At 42.4% G+C, this 17,575-nt stretch overlaps 1 protein-coding gene across 3 annotated transcripts in view; it reads left to right on the plus strand.

Annotated features, from left to right (window-relative positions):
- jmjd1cb (jumonji domain containing 1Cb) overlaps positions 1-17,575 on the plus strand; it is a gene marked incomplete at its 5' end in the record, with an annotated part of 219,480 nt that overhangs the window by 177,007 nt on the left and 24,898 nt on the right. For 2 of the 3 annotated variants that reach the window (XM_083933314.1, XM_083933316.1), the window contains 12 exons: positions 6,730-6,931; positions 9,646-9,860; positions 9,946-10,098; positions 12,852-12,941; positions 13,062-13,186; positions 13,428-13,662; positions 13,795-14,063; positions 14,357-14,707; positions 14,828-14,996; positions 15,134-15,224; positions 15,416-15,546; positions 16,346-16,468. In XM_083933314.1, the coding sequence (XP_083789440.1) occupies positions 6,730-6,931; positions 9,646-9,860; positions 9,946-10,098; positions 12,852-12,941; positions 13,062-13,186; positions 13,428-13,662; positions 13,795-14,063; positions 14,357-14,707; positions 14,828-14,996; positions 15,134-15,224; positions 15,416-15,546; positions 16,346-16,468 (2,154 nt within the window). The remainder of the gene's footprint in view (positions 1-6,729; positions 6,932-9,645; positions 9,861-9,945; positions 10,099-12,851; positions 12,942-13,061; positions 13,187-13,427; positions 13,663-13,794; positions 14,064-14,356; positions 14,708-14,827; positions 14,997-15,133; positions 15,225-15,415; positions 15,547-16,345; positions 16,469-17,575) is intronic. The other variant, XM_083933315.1, reaches the window with a different exon arrangement.

Below are 17,575 nucleotides of genomic sequence, written 5' to 3' on the forward strand. Positions count from 1 at the left end.
ACTTGATCTGAGTGAGTACAAAGCACATGTTTTATTAGATTTGTATGCCTCTTCCCCATTTTATTAAGTCATGTTAAATATGTATGAACAACTTCAATTGGCAAATATTCTGTTAATGTTTATTTTTCAATGAGCAGTGTCAGTGTTTGCGTGTCTATGACACTGCGGGTTTGTGTGTGATGATGCGCTGTTTGGTGGACAGACTTGTTAAAGCTCACCGCTGTCGTGTTGGTGGACTTAATACAACTTTGTATTATACCTTAAAAGCCTTTTATTGTTTTCTGAAATGATGCCTTTGTGTGATATATAATGGCGCGTGAGCCCGTGGTGGAATACATGGAGCAAATGAACGTGACAGTATAGCTTATAGTTGAGTTATTTTTGTATTTGAGTTGGGGACTTTTGCAGCTTTCCTTATTTTGCTGAGTTAATATTATTGTTGAAAAATATATTAGCGAATGTTTCTGTGACGCTGCTTCGGCTGCGACTTGATTTATTGGTTGATTGAAGTGATTTGATGGTGCGCTCTGCACTGTTTTGTGAACAAACTTGTTAAAGCTCATACTGTTGGTGGAGTGAATAAAACTCAGTAGAGTAATTTAACTCTGTTGTACTTGACTATATGTTAAGGTGATGCAACAGCCAGTTGTACTGCGTTTTGGTCTAAATGCATAATGTGTAGAGCCATGGCATCATAATGATGGTTTTAAGAGGTGGATTAAGTTTGGTAGGGCATCGCTGCAGGCGCAGGTCTGAAATGCACGGCCCGCCACTGCTTATGACTATCCTTATGTTCGAACATGATGTTAGTTATAGACAATCCGTGACTAGCACAGAAGTCTAATAACTGACGACCACTTGGATTTAGATCAGGGAGGCCGTTCCTCCCAATCCCGCCTCTCCAGGTGTCTCCATCATTGCCCACGTGGGCGTTGAAGTCTCCCAGCAGAACTATGGAGTCCCCTACTGGAGCCCCATGCAGGACTCCATTCAGGGTCTCCAAGATGGCAGAATACTCTGAACTGCTGTTTGGTGCATATGCACAAACAGCAGTCAGAGTTTTCACCCCCTACCACCCGCAGGCGTAAGGAGGAAGGATGTGGGGTTTGAAATAAAGAAGAGGAAGTTGTCCACATATAAGGAGAGTTTGTGGACTAGACTAAAACGAGTGATGCCTTCAAACTCATTCTGGTTTCTAAGCCAGATGGCTAATGGCTAGGTGGCTATGTTGAACAACAAGGGTGAGAGCGGACAGCCTTGCCGGGACCCACGTTTAAGAGGGAAATATGCTGAATGGACACCTTAACCCAAGAAATAAAATTAGAATCAAAGCCAGATTTCTCCATAATGAAAAATTGAAAGCCCCACTCTAACCGGTCGAAGGTTTTTGCTGCATCTAGCACCACTATGACCTCAGGAGTCTCCGACCCAGGTGAGAATATGATGTTGAGCAGCCTCCTGGTGTGAAGCCTGTCTGGTCTAGGGAAATTATTGATGACATCACACTTTGGAGTCGGAGGGTGAGGACCTTAGCAAGAATCTTACAATCTATGTTTAAAAGTGAGACCGGTCTGTAGCATCTACATGAAGTAGGATCCCTGTCTTATTTCAGGAGCAATGAAATAGATTTCTCATACAAGGTCGCTGGCAGTCTGCCTTAAGTAAAGGAGACATTGAACATTCTGACAAGGATGGGAGCTAAAAGCATCGAGTACGCCATAAAGAACTCGACTGTAAAACTATTAGGTCCAGATTTCCTGTTTTGCACAGACTTGATCACTTCATGCACCTCCAACAGAGAGATGGGTGTACCGAGTTCTCTTGCGATATTTACAGTATATCAATCTGAGGGTGCGTTAAACAGCCTAAAGGATTAGGGGTCGCTGCAGCAATTGGGTTGCATTCAGAGGTATATAGTGTATATAATGATTATTATTACGCTCTTTTGCTGATAATGTCTATATTATTAGTGCGAATATGCTTATGACTGAATATTAGGATTATGAACATCATTATTTCCGTTACTATAATTAGTATTATCATTACGACATATCATTTTAACTAAAGCTCATTCATCTACAAATTCATCAACATAATTATAATCTCTTATTTATTTATTTATTTTTTGATTTATTTATTTGTTTATTTACAATTGTTGATTATCATACCATCTTTATACAGTGTTTCACTTATTCATCTACAAATTTATCATCATAACTATAATCTTTTTTATTGACTTATTATTTTTTTGGTTTTATTTCTATTGATTTGTTTATTAAATTATTATTATTGTTATAACCATACCATCATCATGACCAAAGATTCTTACCTTATTTATCATACCATCATTATATAGTTTCATTCATCCACGAAATGTATCATCAAAACTATAATCTCTTTTTATAGTATAATTGTTATTTATTTGTTTATTTATTATTATTGATTATTTTATTATTATTATCATTGTTATTAATAATTTAATAAAATCTATATTTGTTCTCACTACAATAATCACGATAATGAAATTATTAAAATAATATAAAGGTCGGGATGGGGCCGGACTGGACTGGTTAAGGGTCGAGGTGAGCCGGGGCTCCATGCTTGGTTCCCTTGGGGCATGGCGAGGCCTCTGGTGGGGGCGGGTGATCTGGGGTTATTGTTACACTTGTTACACAGGGACGTCTCCCTGCCAACCCCTTCAGCTGATAGGTGTTCCCCCTGCGGTTGTTGTTGGGGTTAGTTGTACGTTACCAGCACTTGTCCTTCCTCCTTAACCAGAGCCAAAAGCTTCCTTTCTCAGCCACCTCTGCCAGCTCTTTGGTTGCCTTCTTCAGGCTCTCTCCTGTCCCTCCTGCGTCCCTCAAAAGGCGCGTTGTTGACTGCCCCACTAGATAGATGGTGGTCTTCCAGCCAGCCATCCGGCACAGCAGCTCTCTCTAAGTACTTGGCCTTTTTTCGTTTGTAGGCAGCCTCGATCCCCTCCTCCGCTGATACCGTGAGGTCAATGAGGAGCAGGGATTTTGCCTTAGAGGACCATGCCACTATGCCCGGGCGGAGCGATGTAGAAGTGATCTCGACCGAGAAGTGAAGCTACCTATCGAGGTAGACTGTCATGCCCCACTCCTGGTTAGGGGAGAACGGCCTTGGCGTTTCTTTTGGCCTGGTGTCTCTTCTCCCTCCACCTGACTTGGTCATGGCGCCACCTGTAGCGTCCCTGGGAGAGTGCAATCTTACAGCCTGACAGGATGTGCTGGAGGTTTGCATCAGGGGTGTTGCAGAGTGTGCAGCCTTCTTTGCTCCCAAACCACTGGTGAAGGTTCCGAGGACACGGAAACTTGTCATATGTTGCACTAATAAGGAAGCTGTCTTGCCTGCAGGATCTTCCAAAGGTCTGTCCAACTGATGTTTTGGTTGATGACTCCCAGGTTGTCCAGCTTCCTTGTTGGCCCTGTGACACGTCCTTGATCTTATAGAGCTCTTTCTTCAACCATGTCACCTCCGCCACCATCATCTCCCTTCTCTCTTTGCGGTTGGCCTTGGACCAGAACCGTGGTGCTTATCCCCACCCTAGGCCTACATTTCCTGCCTGGACTCTGCCGACAATCTCTTGATGTTGCATGGGACTGACAACCTCAGGTTGGGCATTCCAGGCCTGTCGGAATCTTGATGTTTGCATTCCTTACAGCCTGGTCGGTGGACTCACTTAACTCGAGAACGAGCCTGGTCTTTTCCTGTTTGTAGCCCAAACTGATGGGATTGGAGCGGAAGTTGGAGGGTGTTCCTTCCGAACAGGCCCGTCTCAGAGAGGCATCGTGGCAGCTCCAACCACTTTCGGATGAATGAGTTGGCCTTTCCATGGATCTTGCTTGTGTTAGGTTCTGAATCCTCTTCTGAGAGCCTTGATTTTGAGGGCTTGATCCTCATTCGAGCCCACGACATCAGCTCGTCCATCCTTTTCAGCATATATATATATATATATATATATATACGTATATATATATATATTATCTCCCTGCTCAAAAGACGTTTGTCTTGATTGTCGCAGCTGTCTCTCCACTGTGCGTGTCATTAAGAGGCAGTGTTCTGAATGTAGTAGTAGCCTTTTTTTATATAGGGAGGGGGTGGAGAGGTGGAGTAATTTTCAACAAGATTTAACAGTTCCATGCAATTTCCACCAGCCTAGCCCATTCAGCCCTTCTCATTTGAGAAATATAGGATATCACTTATTTCCGAATAGTAGCTTTAAGCAATTCCTAGAGAATGCCACTGCTGACATCAGGGGTGTCGTTTTTTATAATTTTATCGCGTGCAAAACTAATGTCAACTGTAGTAGGAGCATGGTCAGAAGTGACTATTGGGTAGTATGTACTCACATGCATTCACGCAGTCGAGGAGATTTTCGAGTATAAAGAAAGCCATTTGGGGGAATGTGTGGTGTACATGGGGAAAAAAAGAGAATGGGAATGGGTTTAATAAAACAAAAACAAAAAAACTCCAAACACAGAGAAAGCTGAATAAAACAACATAAAAGGGAATAAAACAATGACATTTGTGACCAATCTGAGGGCTACGTCCATAGGAAAAAAAACATAATCAGAGAAAAATAAATAAAAAACCCAGAACAGACAGCAAAGATCGTGTAAAGTAAATTAGCCAGCAGAGGGTACCAAGATGTTTTAGGATAAGAGCTTATAGGCTGTATTAATGTAGGCCACCACTACACATCAGTGCATGACAAGTATATAAGTAAATAAGTAAATAAACCACTCCCCAAAGGGGAGGGTCAGGCCTCAGCGAGACCCCCTGAGTGAGCAACACAGAGCAAGAACACTTCAGATAACCCTGTGGCGGTGGGTGATAAAAATTTAGAATTAAATGAAATAATGCTGTGAACAAAAAATATAATAACAAACTGAAATCCACATGTAGACGAGCTTCCAGTTCTTGGCACAAGGGCCGATTAAAGATAATCTGAGTTGTAAGTGGTTAGCACTGTCGCCTCACAGCAAAAAGGTTCAAGGTTCGCAATCCCGGCCTGGGCCCTTCTGTGTGGAGTTTGCATGTTCTCCCCGTGTCTGCGTGGGTTTTCTCCGGGTACTCCGGTTTCCTCCCACAATCCAAAGACATGCACGTGTTAGGTTGATTGATGACTCTGAATTGCCCGTAGGTGTGAATGCTTGTCTGTCTCTGTTCGTCTCTGTGTGCCCTGCGATAGACTGGCGTCCTGTCCAGGGTATACCCTGGCTCACGCCCGATGTCAGCTGGGATCGGCTCCAGCCCCCCCGCGACCCCGACCCCGGGATAAGCGGTTGAAGATGAATGAATGAATGAATGAATGAATTCACATAGTAGTGTAGGCAGGCACAAGAAAAAAGATGAAAAAACGGGAATTCAAAAAATATCAGAAAACACTGGATCTCGAATCAACAGTGCGTTAAAATGTTAATTTAGTGATTTCGGTTCAAAACTCGTAACAGACAGAATATCTGCATCTGCAAGTGCAAGTTAAAACTCTACCATGCAAAGTGAAATCCATATATCAACAACACTCAGAAACACCGTGAACTTCTCTGGACCCGAGCTCATCTGAGATGGACTGACCCAAAGTGGAAAAGTGTGCTGTGGTCTGAGAGTCGACATTTACAATTATATTTGGAAATCATGAAGGTTGTGTCCTCTGGGCCAAAGAGGAAAAGGACCATCCAGATTGTTATCAGCTCAAAGTTTAAAGCCATCATCTGTGATGGTACGGGGGTGTGTTAGTGCCCATGGCATCATGAGTAACTTGCACATCAGTGAAGGCACCATTGATACTGAAAGGTACATACAGGTTTTGGAGTAACATATGCTGCCATCCAAACAACGTCTTTTTCAGGGACATCCCTGAATATTTCAGCAAGACAATGCCAAATCACATTCTGCACATGTTCCAACAGCGTGGCTTCGTAGTAAAAGAGGGCAGGTACTAGACTGGCCTGCTACAACGGAGACCCCAGACTGTTGAGTAACTGAAGTTGTAAGTCAAGCAAGAATGGGAAATAATTCTACCTACAAAGCTTAAACAATTAGTGTCCTGAGCTCCCAAACACTTTGTTGGGTGTTGTTAAAAGGAAAGGTGATGTAACACAGTGGTTAACATCCCCCTGTGGGGCGGCCAGTGGCACACTGGTAAGAACAGTCGCCCCATGTAAAGAAGCTGAAGTTCCTCGAGGCAGTGGCTGCGGGTTTGACTCCGACCTGCTGCCCTTTGCTGCATGTCTCCCTCTCTCTCTCTCACCCCATTTCTTGTCTGTCCTATCTACCAAAACATGCCCCTGGCCCAGCTTTTTCGGAACGTGTTGCAGGCATCAAATTCAAAATGAGTTCATATTTGCAAAAAAACAATAACGTTTATCAGTTTGAACATTAAATATCTTGTCTTTGTAGTGTATTCAATTGAATATTGGTTGAAAATTATTTGCAAATCATTGTATTCTGTTTTTATTTACTTTTTACACAACGCCCCAACTTCATGTGAATTGGGGTTTGTTGTATCAACTTATTATCACTATTAACTATTTACATAGAATTTTCTGTGTGTGAAGAATACTAATCTTCCCTCTTGTGTTTTTTTTTTCTGTCTATGTTGTGATGTGTTGGACAACAAGTTTATGAGCAACTCTTCATTGATGCTAATAAAATGTGGGTACTGTAAATGACTAATCAATGTTCACTCTTGAATCTTCTCAGATGGGATCCCCCGCTCTGTCCTAAAAGACTGGAGGAAAGTGAAGAAGTTGAAGCAGACAGGGGAGTCTTTCCTACAGGATGACTCTTGTGCCGAAATTGGACCAAACCTGCAGAAGTGTCGGGAGTGCAGAGTGGTCCGCAGCAAGAAGGGAGAGGAACCCACACATTCCCCTGTCTTCTGTCGCTTCTATTATTTCAGACGGTAAAACTCAGACTTAACTTTTTTCGAACATTTGCCTTAATTATTTGTTTGACATGACTACACTTACGAGTGCACCCATTGACCCCTTCATACATTGTTCTGAAAGATCCTGTGGGATCTTGAAACTCTAGCTGTTGCAGCTGTAAAGATCAAACACATCTGTAGATGCTCGAGAGAAGAGGAAAGGAGAGGGGATGTGGGGGAAGGGAGAGTCTATTTTAATCGAAATCCCTGCCCTAGTTACAACACATAGATTATTAATCATATGACTTGTGCAGCATGCACTGCCTCTGTCTGTGTCTGTGTTTCCACTCAAACATGCACATTTACTGTGAATGCACATTGGACACACACACACACACACACAAGTTGGGTCAGCAGCAGCAGCTGCCGTCAGGGGTCTAACAAGGTAAATCTGCCAAAGAGGATTTTCTGTTCTATAATCTTTTTTCTCACTGCAGAACTGCTGCTGCTGCAATCTCTCTCTCTGTGTCCTTTCCCCATCTCCACTTCTAATTCTCGATCTCTGACTCTATCTCACCTCCTTCCTGTCTGACCCAGTAGACCCATTAAGCATTTACCTGAGCTGAAAGGGTTGTTTAAGGACAATGGTGGGTTTACAGAGAGATGACTCAGCTAGGAAACCATCCTCTCACTCCTGTCACTAAGTCAAAATGCCCTACTTTTTGATATTAGCGTTATGTACTTATGTACGTATGTACGTATGAAGATTACAAATCAATATATTATATATAAACTGGAGATCAAAATTAGAGAACAAATTATAAATCTTCTTTATCTTGATTTATTCTGGAATACTGTTATTTTTTTGTGAAATAAACAGTGATCAAAATTAGAGAACACTTTCAGATCCCTCCCAGTTATTGGTGTTAATCTGCACCTGGTGACAATTGACTGCATTTTTGAACACATCCTATTTATCTGGCAGCTCTCCTGGTTACTTTGCAAGATGGCGAGCTGCTCTAAGGGGACTGAAACCCTCTGACAGTAAACACTATCAATGGGGAATCAGTTCAACACTGCAGCTGGAGCTGCTCGCCAGTTCAGTTCAAAATGCGCAAGGATCTGTCTCTGCACACAGTCAGTGCATTTACATGCAGCTTAAAAACCTGATTATATTCCGAATGAGGCAATTTTTTTTCACAAAATAAAGGTTTTTGTTGAAGTGCCTTGGCTATTTAAAATTCATACTAGGACAGCAGTGGTATAGTCGGTATTAATCAATGGTTCTCTAATTTTGATCTCAAGTGTACATTTATATCAGTTCAACATTGGTGTACTTTAGGCATTGTAAGCTGCTTGGACATATACAAACACATCAGGATGAAGAGGACGCTTGTAGTCATATTGTAATGTTTGCAGCTGCCACCTCCAGTTCATCCTCTGAACTCTTTCAGACTTCCAATGGCTGCAAGATTTTGAAAATGCGCTATTGTCCTGCCCTTCCCATCTTCCATGGTGTAGTGCATTTTTCTGATGTTTATGCTTTGGTCCCTCTTTCGTCAGACACAGCATAAATCTGATTATTTATCGATTCCCTTATTGATTCCTGTGAGGGAAAAAAGTTGGGCCTACTTAGGTTTACAGCATGAGTCTGGACACAGAATAGATGAACTATTTTAGATATTTGTGCAGCTTTCATTAATATTTAGATTTTCTGTTTTTTCAAAGAAAAAAATCTGTGTGCCTGTGTGGAGAACATGTAATTACAACACCACGCTTTGGACCATTTCTTCCTCTCCACCATAACTTTACAGCAGCATTGACGCATTAGTTTGACATTATAATTTCACAATGTGCAACTGTCAGATAAACACAATGCTGTCATTGATAAAGGAATTGATAAGCTTGGAGGCATACGATTCTGGTTTCCAATTTGTATTTTACAGGTTTCTAGATCTCCCCCTTACGTTGCCTCTCCTATTTGTTTGTGAAGCAAAAGTAGTCCTACAGTCACTCTGCTTGACATCAGCTGGAATGTAGCTTTTCTATTTAAAGTCGCAGTCGGCAACATTTGTTCATATTCATCGAAGCCGACACTCTGCTCGAAAAGAACAACATAAATCGTCCGGTTAAAAAAAAATGGGCCTCTACGATCACGTAGTTGTTTGTTTTGCAAAAATCCACAGCGTCCGTATCATCCTGTCCACTCAGCGCAGTTCACAGATCATGCACACGCCCACAGACCCCCCCCACCCCCACCCCCTCGCGCATGTTACAATATCACAGACACACGCCTCAAGTTAGGCATACGCTTAATGACGTTAGCAGTTGCTAACTATGAGTAAGTTAGCCAGCCTACCTCCATGTAGCGTGTACTCCATGCTGTTTATTGATGAGAGAAGACACAGGCGCATTTACAGGAATTTGGTGCATTGACGAGCACTCGATTTGAGAACGTGGAGGAGCTTGGTGTTAGTGGGGAGGGGCGTCAGAGTAGTAAACATTCAAAATTTGACTGAGTCAAATCGATCTCCCAGACTTGCCGACTGCGGCTTTAAGAGTCCAAACGGTATTTTAAACAGCACGCAAATATGTTGTTATGTGGTGCAGTGTTAAAAAGAGGCTGTCAGTCATCTCCATCATTATGTATGAGTCCAGGATACTTGTTTAATTGGTCATGAAGGATGCTTATCATATTAATCTACTTCTGTTCTTTACTGTGTGCTAGTAACCCGTTTCGTCCCATTCAGGCTTTCCTACAGTAAAAACGGAGTCATCAGGATGGATGGCTTCTCCACTCCGGACCAGTTTGACGATGAAGCCTTGGCGCTGTGGGTCCCTGGGTTGTTAGAGGAGAGCCACCTGGATCAAACCACAGCCAAGTACATCCTCAGCTTCATAGGAGACAAGTTCTGTCAAATGGTTTTGACTGAGAGCACTGCAGCCACCTGGGTCAAGAAGGATGGTAAGGGGTCTTTAAACATGGCTGACATTTTGATGAATAAACCTAGCTATGTTTTAAAATTGCTCCCATTTTTTGTGTGCTTCAGCCAAGCTGGCGTGGAAACGAGCTGTGAGGGGGGTGAGGGAGATGTGTGACGCCTGCGAGGCAACACTCTTCAACATCCACTGGGTCTGTCAGAAATGTGGCTTTGTCGTCTGCTTGGACTGCTACAAGGCCAAGGAAAGAAGGAGCTCCAAAGGTTAGTTATGTGTACAGTGCCTATAGAAAGTCATCATACCCTTTTGAAATAGTCACTTTTTTGTTTTACAGCCTGAAATGATAATACATTAAAAAAAAAAATTACCAGCGTGATTTACACATTTTGACTTAGAACAATCAAGTTAATTTTTTATTTATTTCTGAAAATAAATACAAAAATTAAAAATTGTGATGAGTCCCCAGATATAATCCTTTGTGGAGGCACCTTTTGCTTTAATTATGGCCATCAGTCTGTTTGAATATGTCTCTACCAGCTTTGTGCACCTAGATTGGGAAATATTTCCCCATTCTTCCTTTCAGAACTGTTCGAGTTCAGTCAAATTCTATGGTGAGTGCGATGGACTGCACTCTTCAAGTCCATCCACAGATGTTCTGTAGGATTCAGGGCTCTGACTAAGGGCGTGATCACACTGTCCTCCCGGACCACGACCCGGACTTTAGGGTACTTGTCCCCCCTCCCTCTCCCCCCCGCGCCCCAGCCCCGTTTGTACTCACACTACCAGGGCCTCGGCCAATACTTCTTGCTGTCCATACGCCATCACGCCGTAACACGTCACACGCATTGATCGCGTGTGTGTCGCTTTGTTTACAAATCTTTCCATAGACCTCTGAGTTTTTGTGCGTCTTGTCGACTGTTTTTGAATATTTTCATCCGACCAAATCTGCAGTAAACACTCCACCTCCGCATCACACCAACATGAACCTTTCACCGCCATTGTTGTTGTTGTTAAATGTCCGCGCATGGTCCGTCCTTCTATTTACATGTCCGAACAGGCGGACATAACGCTACTGCCGTAGGGCTCGTGCTCGTGCGCGTACACGTGCGCACGCTCGTGCTCGTACATGTGCAAACGGCTCCGCTAAAGCCCACCTATTTCAAGCGGGCCGTGGCGGCCCAGCTGGCCCCAGTTGAGTGCGGAGCGGATGCGCTCACACTACTTAAAGGTACTAGACTTTAGCTGAAAAACCGGTTTTGGCCGCGGCCAAAAGCACAGTGTGATCACGCTCTAAGCCACTCACCTTCCTGTACTTTAGCCACTGTGTTGTTTTTATGGTGGTTTGTTTTTGGTCGTTGTCATGCTGGAAGGTAAACCACCTGCCCATTTTCAAGTGTCTAACAGAGGGCTGCCGGTTTTCCTCAAGAATTTGGGTGGTCTTGGCAGCATCCATTTTCCCTACAATCCTGACCAATTGTCCAGTCCCTGCTGAAGAGAAACAAGCCCACAACATAATGCTGCCACCACCATGCTTCACTGTAGGGATGGTGTGTTTTGGGTGGTGTGCTGTGTTTGTCTCTGCCAAACATAGCTCTTAGAGTTCAGCCCAAAAAGGTCTATTTTGGTCTCATCAGAACATATAACCCTTTACCACATGATATCAGAATCTTCAATATGTTTTTTTGTGATACTGTAAACGATACTCAGTGTGACATTTTTTCAGAAGAGGCTTCTTTCTTACCACCCTGCCACACATGCACAGATCGACCAACCTCTTTCATTAAGACTTGTAACTCCTTCAAGGTCACCATGGGCCTCTTGGTAGCTTCCCTGATCAATCTCTCTCTGGCTCCGTCATCCAGTTTGGAGGGATGGCCCGATCTAGGAAAGTTCTGGTTGGTGCCATATGCCTTCCACATCTGGGCAATACTCTGAACGGTACTCAGAGGGATAGTTAAAGCCTTTGAAATCTTTTTATATCCTTCTCCTAGTTTGTGCCTATCCACAACTTTATCCTGCAGCTCTTTTTTTCGAAGCATCTTTCCAACCATGGTGAATTCTTTGTGTTACCATGCACTACTAGGAATGGAATCCTCAATGAACAGCTGATTTTATTCTAAAGTAATCAAAACCACTACAGTTGATGTCAGGTGGAGGCCAACTAACTTTATCTGGAAGGTGATTGGTTATAACTGAGAATGTTTATAATGGTTATTCCAAAGGGACTCAACAATTTTCCAATCTTGCTATTCTAGTTTTTCATTTTTTATTAATTTTCAGAAATTTTAAAAAACAAAATTCCCTTGAATGTTGCAAGGCAAATTGTGTAAATTCTTTTTTATGTAGAATGTTTTCAGGCTATAAAACAAAATAGGGACTATTTCTATTGGGACTATTTCAATAGGGTACTATGACTTTCTATAGGCACTGTATGTTTGAACAGTGAGAGGTCAGAGCAGGCTACACAGGGATTCTCATATACGCTCATCATAACACCACAGAAAGCCAGTGAGCTCACTGCTACCAGTTGAGTGAGGATGAAAACCCACATTACAGGTGATACAGCACATCTAAAATGTTAAGTTGTACTTACTTCTTTAGAACATACTTTGGTAGTGTACTTTTCTTTTTTACATGATCTGGTTTGGTTCCATGGTTTCTGGTCCTGGAAACACAGGTCACAAAAACTGTTTTTATACGAAAAAAATTGGAAACCTAAACATAGAATGTGAATCTGAACACTACCGGACACATACTTCTGTTGAATTGTTTTCTTCAGATTTCTTTTATTAACTTGTTTGCAGCAGGATTTACAGTAACCAAACTATTATAGTGCAAATAAACAAGTACGATTTCCTGCAAACCACCCTGAATTTAAGTAAGAGAATGCAACAGTGACAGTGAAAAACTAAACAGCACTGACATCAGAGACCTCCTCAGTTTGCTGCAGGCTAATACAATGTGTGGTTGTGATTTTATTACAGCAATTGACTTGTGTGTCTCTTTTTATGATCAGATAAAGAACTATACGGCTGGCTGAAGTGTGTGAAAGGCCAACCCCACGATCACAAACACCTGATGCCAACACAGATCATACCTGGCACAGGTACAGTGTGCATTGTAGACTATCACATCCCTACTGACTCCAACGTGTTCCATTTTAATAAATGTCCAGTTTTTTTCCCCTGTAAAGTTTCAATTTTGTTTCATCTTCTTCATGTTTCAGTGCTGACAGAGTTGGTGGCTTCTATGCACTCTCTGAGAGAAAAACACAACATCAAATCCCACTGTCCTTGCACCAACAAGCAGAACCTCCTCACCAAACTACCATCTACCAACGGCGTCTCACAGGTACTACTGACTATTCCAGCTCTTGGGCTAGGATACATTGTCCCTCGTTCATTAAGTTTATAGTTACCTAATATGTTGTTTGGAATTTCTTGTACATTGTGCTTATAGGCACCTAACATGTTGATTTCTAGAGGATCACAATTTATATTATGGTATTAGCGAATTATAGCCCTCTCTCTGTTTTTCAACCTGAGATTGTCGGTCTTTCACTTACCTTTAAACCCTCACCTTTGTCTGCCAGGTTCTGCAGAATGTCCTGAACCACAGTAACAAACTATCTCTGGTGAAATCTGAGCCAGGCTCTCAGCAGAACTCTGACCAAGGAGGAACCAAGGCAGAGACAAATGGAAGAGGTGGTGGAGGAAGCACTCCAGGCAGCGACACAGGAAGTGCTTCTGTCACCCCACCCGAGTCCCAGTCACCTCTGCACTTCCTGGCTGACCTTGCAGAGCAGAAATCCAGAGAGGAAAAGAAAGGTGAGGGCAAGGAAAGGGAAGTCTTGAGGAAGGGGAGGAATTTTGGATTCTGTGTGGATCGTTCTTATCACCACAGTTGTAATCATTAAATCTTCTGTTCCCTCTATGTCAATTTGTATATTTCACCTCCAGACGGTACGTTGATGGTAACCCCCTACCTCCCTCCTCCTCTTCCTCTAACAGAAAACAAGTCAGTGCTGCTGGGTAAATCAGTAAAGGAAGACAAGGAGGTGGACAGCCTGGAGGTGCTACAGCAGTGTAAAACCACCTCTCTGGTGGCTAATAGTACGGAGCAGGGCTCCACACTCAGAGATCTGCTCACCACCACAGCTGGGAAGTTGAAGCTCGGCTCCACCGATGCAGGAATTGCCTTTGCACCAGTCTATTCTACTGCGTCACAGGTACACACATTGGCACGTTTCTGATCAAGGATTTAACATTATCAGTTTGGAAATGAATTAATATTCCACTGTTTCACCTGCTGTATACTGTAAATTAAATGTGTGTACTATAAACACATAGAATAGTGTCATGTTTCCATCAACATTCATTCGTTTTACAAAGGCAGCAACAAAATGATCTGTTGTAGCACCTAGTCTTGTCAGAACACACTGCAGAGTTGAGCTGCAGTTTTCACATTTAGAAAGAAGACACTGAACTATTGTTTTTCCTCTTTCTTCCTCTCTATCTGTAGACTGGAAAAGGTGGGAGAACCATGCCGAATATCCTTGATGACATTATTGCTTCAGTAGTTGAGAATAAAATCCCTGCCACTCGCCAGAGCATCACCACCAAACTGTCAATCAAGCAAGAACCGGTCACCCCAGGCAACAACAACAACAACCCTGTCCCTTCTATCACTGAGGAAGCCAAACCAGACAGGAGGAAGTCAGCGCATGTTACTGCAGCAGTGCCAGAAGAATCAACCAATCACTATCCAGATATTCCGCACTGCTGGTTAAACAACAGACGCTTACTGTGGCTCAAAGATCACCGCAACCAGAACAACTGGAAGCTGTTCAGAGAGTGCTGGAGACAAGGACAGGTACACTACAGTCCTATTAACAGTAGCAGCAGCATGACTTGTAGTAACAGTGCTGTATTAATATCAATTGGTAAAGTCATTATTGACAACAGACATATGAATGCTTTTGTGTTTGTCCAGCCTGTGTTGGTGTCAGGAATACATAAACGACTGAATGGCAGCCTGTGGAAAGCTGACTCCTTTAACCAGGAGTTTGCAGACCATCAGGGAGACCTCCTGAGTTGTAAAGACCAGGTGGTGTCCAACTCCGGGATCAAGGAGTTCTGGGATGGATTTGAGGACATCACAAGTGAGTCTCACTGTTTGTTTGATTGATTAGATAGCTGCTTAGTCACACCACTGAAGTGAGGTGATGTCACCAAGAACCAAAAAACAGTAATAAACAATAATTGATTGAGTCTAACTAAGGTCTTCTCACCTGTTCAGAGCGGCCCAAGTCAAAGGATGGAGAGCCTATGGTCTACAGACTGAAGGACTGGCCTTCTGGAGAGGAGTTCATGGCCCTCATGCCCTCAAGGTACGCATCCGCACTTCAGCTCTTCTTCACTCTGTTACCCCTGTGCTGTTGAATCTTAAGCAATGAAACCAAACATAACATAAAATGTTGTGCTAAAAATGCTCATGACAATAATGCATTTTATGTGCATGAAAAGAAAACGCAAAAGATGAAGGGATTGTGAGCCAAACTAAAAGAGGTGTTTCTTACAGATATGATGACTTGATGAAGAACCTGCCCCTGCCAGAGTACTCAGATCCAGAGGGCAACCTGAACTTGGCCTCCCACCTGCCATCTTTCTTTGTCAGGCCAGATCTGGGGCCAAGACTATGCTGTGCCTATGGTATACAGGGGATGAACAGCAGCAGCCATTCAACTAAAAAATGAGCTATAAGAGATTTGATCTCTCAGATTTGCCTTAGAGCTTAAATGAGTAGTTTACCAAGTCAGAAGTACTCATAGCTCTGCCCTAGAGTTGACAGCTGTGATTTGACTCACTGCGTTTACATGCACATCAGTAACCCGAAAATGGCCTTACCTTTTTTTCCCGGTTCACCTTTGTCAAAACCACAAAAAGCCGACTTTTGGACAGAATTACGACCGAAAGGGGTCTTCTTGGTAGTAATGTTACTTGCCATTGCCACAAGCGCCGTTGCTTCCTTGTTTATTCTATTTCTGGGTCAAAAGCCACCGCTGCCAAGTGGGGAGCATGCACAGTCACCAAATAATAATTTGGGTAAGATGTTAACATGTGTTGACCGGGGTATGAGAACTCAGATTTTACCCGGAGTATGGTGTTTACTTGGTGTTTGAGAAACCTGGGTATGCCCTTAACCCGATTATAATCGGGTTATTAAACTGCATGTAAACGCACTGGACTGATACATCCACTGACCGGTTTGTAGTTTGAACTATTGAATCATTGTTTTTCTCAAATACATGTGTGAAGTTAAAACTGATTTAATAGTTGTCTGATCACTAAAGATTCCACTTAATCAAGTAGAGTGCACAAGTGTACTGTTGCTTGTCCACCCTTCTCATGTTGCAGTCCCTAGTTTCATCCATATATTTCCATTTAAAATGCTATGCAGATAGAATACCTCGCTGCCCTTCTTATGTATCAGTTGTTTGTCTCGCTGTAGGTGTAGCTGCGTCTCAGGATCAGGACTTTGGGACTGCTAACCTCCATGTGGAAGTCTCAGATGTCGTCTCTGTTCTGGTCTATGTAGGAATAGCCAAAGGCAATGGAGTCCTGTCCAAAACTGGTAAGGATTTCTGGAGTCATTTAAATGAAAAACATAAAGCCAAAAATAAAACAATGAAAAGCCTTTAATCTAAATTAGAGTTGCCAAAGGCAGTAAGCTCCTATCCAAACAGCTGTCACCTTCCTTGGAACGGCTTAATCTTTTGAAGTAAACACACGTACGAGACGGCTCGATTCTACACCCTCAGTGTGTACCTTGTTAATACAGGTGGACACTGACTGTTTTTAGTGTTACCCACTAATCATAATGAACACAGGGATTCACAGACATACACTCACACTCATGACTTGTTGTCCAAATACGTATACGTATATATACACAAATTATAAATACTTGATTTATTATGAAATACTTTTATTTTTTATCGTTGACAATTTAATAGAATACCCGCTGTGGCTATACCACTGCTGTACTAGAATGTTTTTTTTAAATGACATAGACACTTCAACAACATTTTGTGAAAAAACAGTGAGCAAAATTAGAGAAGAGAAGATTTCAACAATTTTCTTATGGTTTAGGATTAAAAAATGAATAGGAAGTGTAGTAATCAAGTATTTATAATTTGTTCTCTAATTTTGATCTCCAGTGTATATCTGTATATAGCTCACTTCAGGGCGTGGTATTTTGCGATTATATCACGTCTAAGGGGCGTTGTTCAGCCTGACGCGAAGCAGAAGAAATGAGCTATTGCTTTTATAAAACGATTACCAACTATGGCAATATTTAAGTGATGGACATATTCCAATTTAAACAGTGTCTATTAACAAAAATCATCCATAAAGCATTGTTCTTACAAAGAATTAGGCCCTCCTGACCGGTGGTTGCTTATGGAATATACTATCTTTATTTAATTTAACCTGTTGCTGCCCTGTTAGCTTAAGTGGGTGTAGCCTAGCATTAGCGTAGCTTGTGGAAATCGGGAAGCTTCTCAAACTGAATAAAGACCACACATGTAAACACCAAACTGCTTTGCTAGCTCTAGCTCATGTTGTAACTAAGATGTCTGCTGAAAAAAATAATTTTTCTATAGAAAGATTTAAGCAACAGCGATCATTTCTGCTGCCTCTTTAGTACCCAGTCAACTGAAGCTAACGTTAGCTTGTAGAC

The sequence above is a fragment of the Echiichthys vipera genome, assembly GCF_963691815.1.
Source record: "Echiichthys vipera genome assembly, chromosome: 18".
NCBI classification, from domain to species: Eukaryota; Metazoa; Chordata; class Actinopteri; order Perciformes; family Trachinidae; genus Echiichthys; species Echiichthys vipera.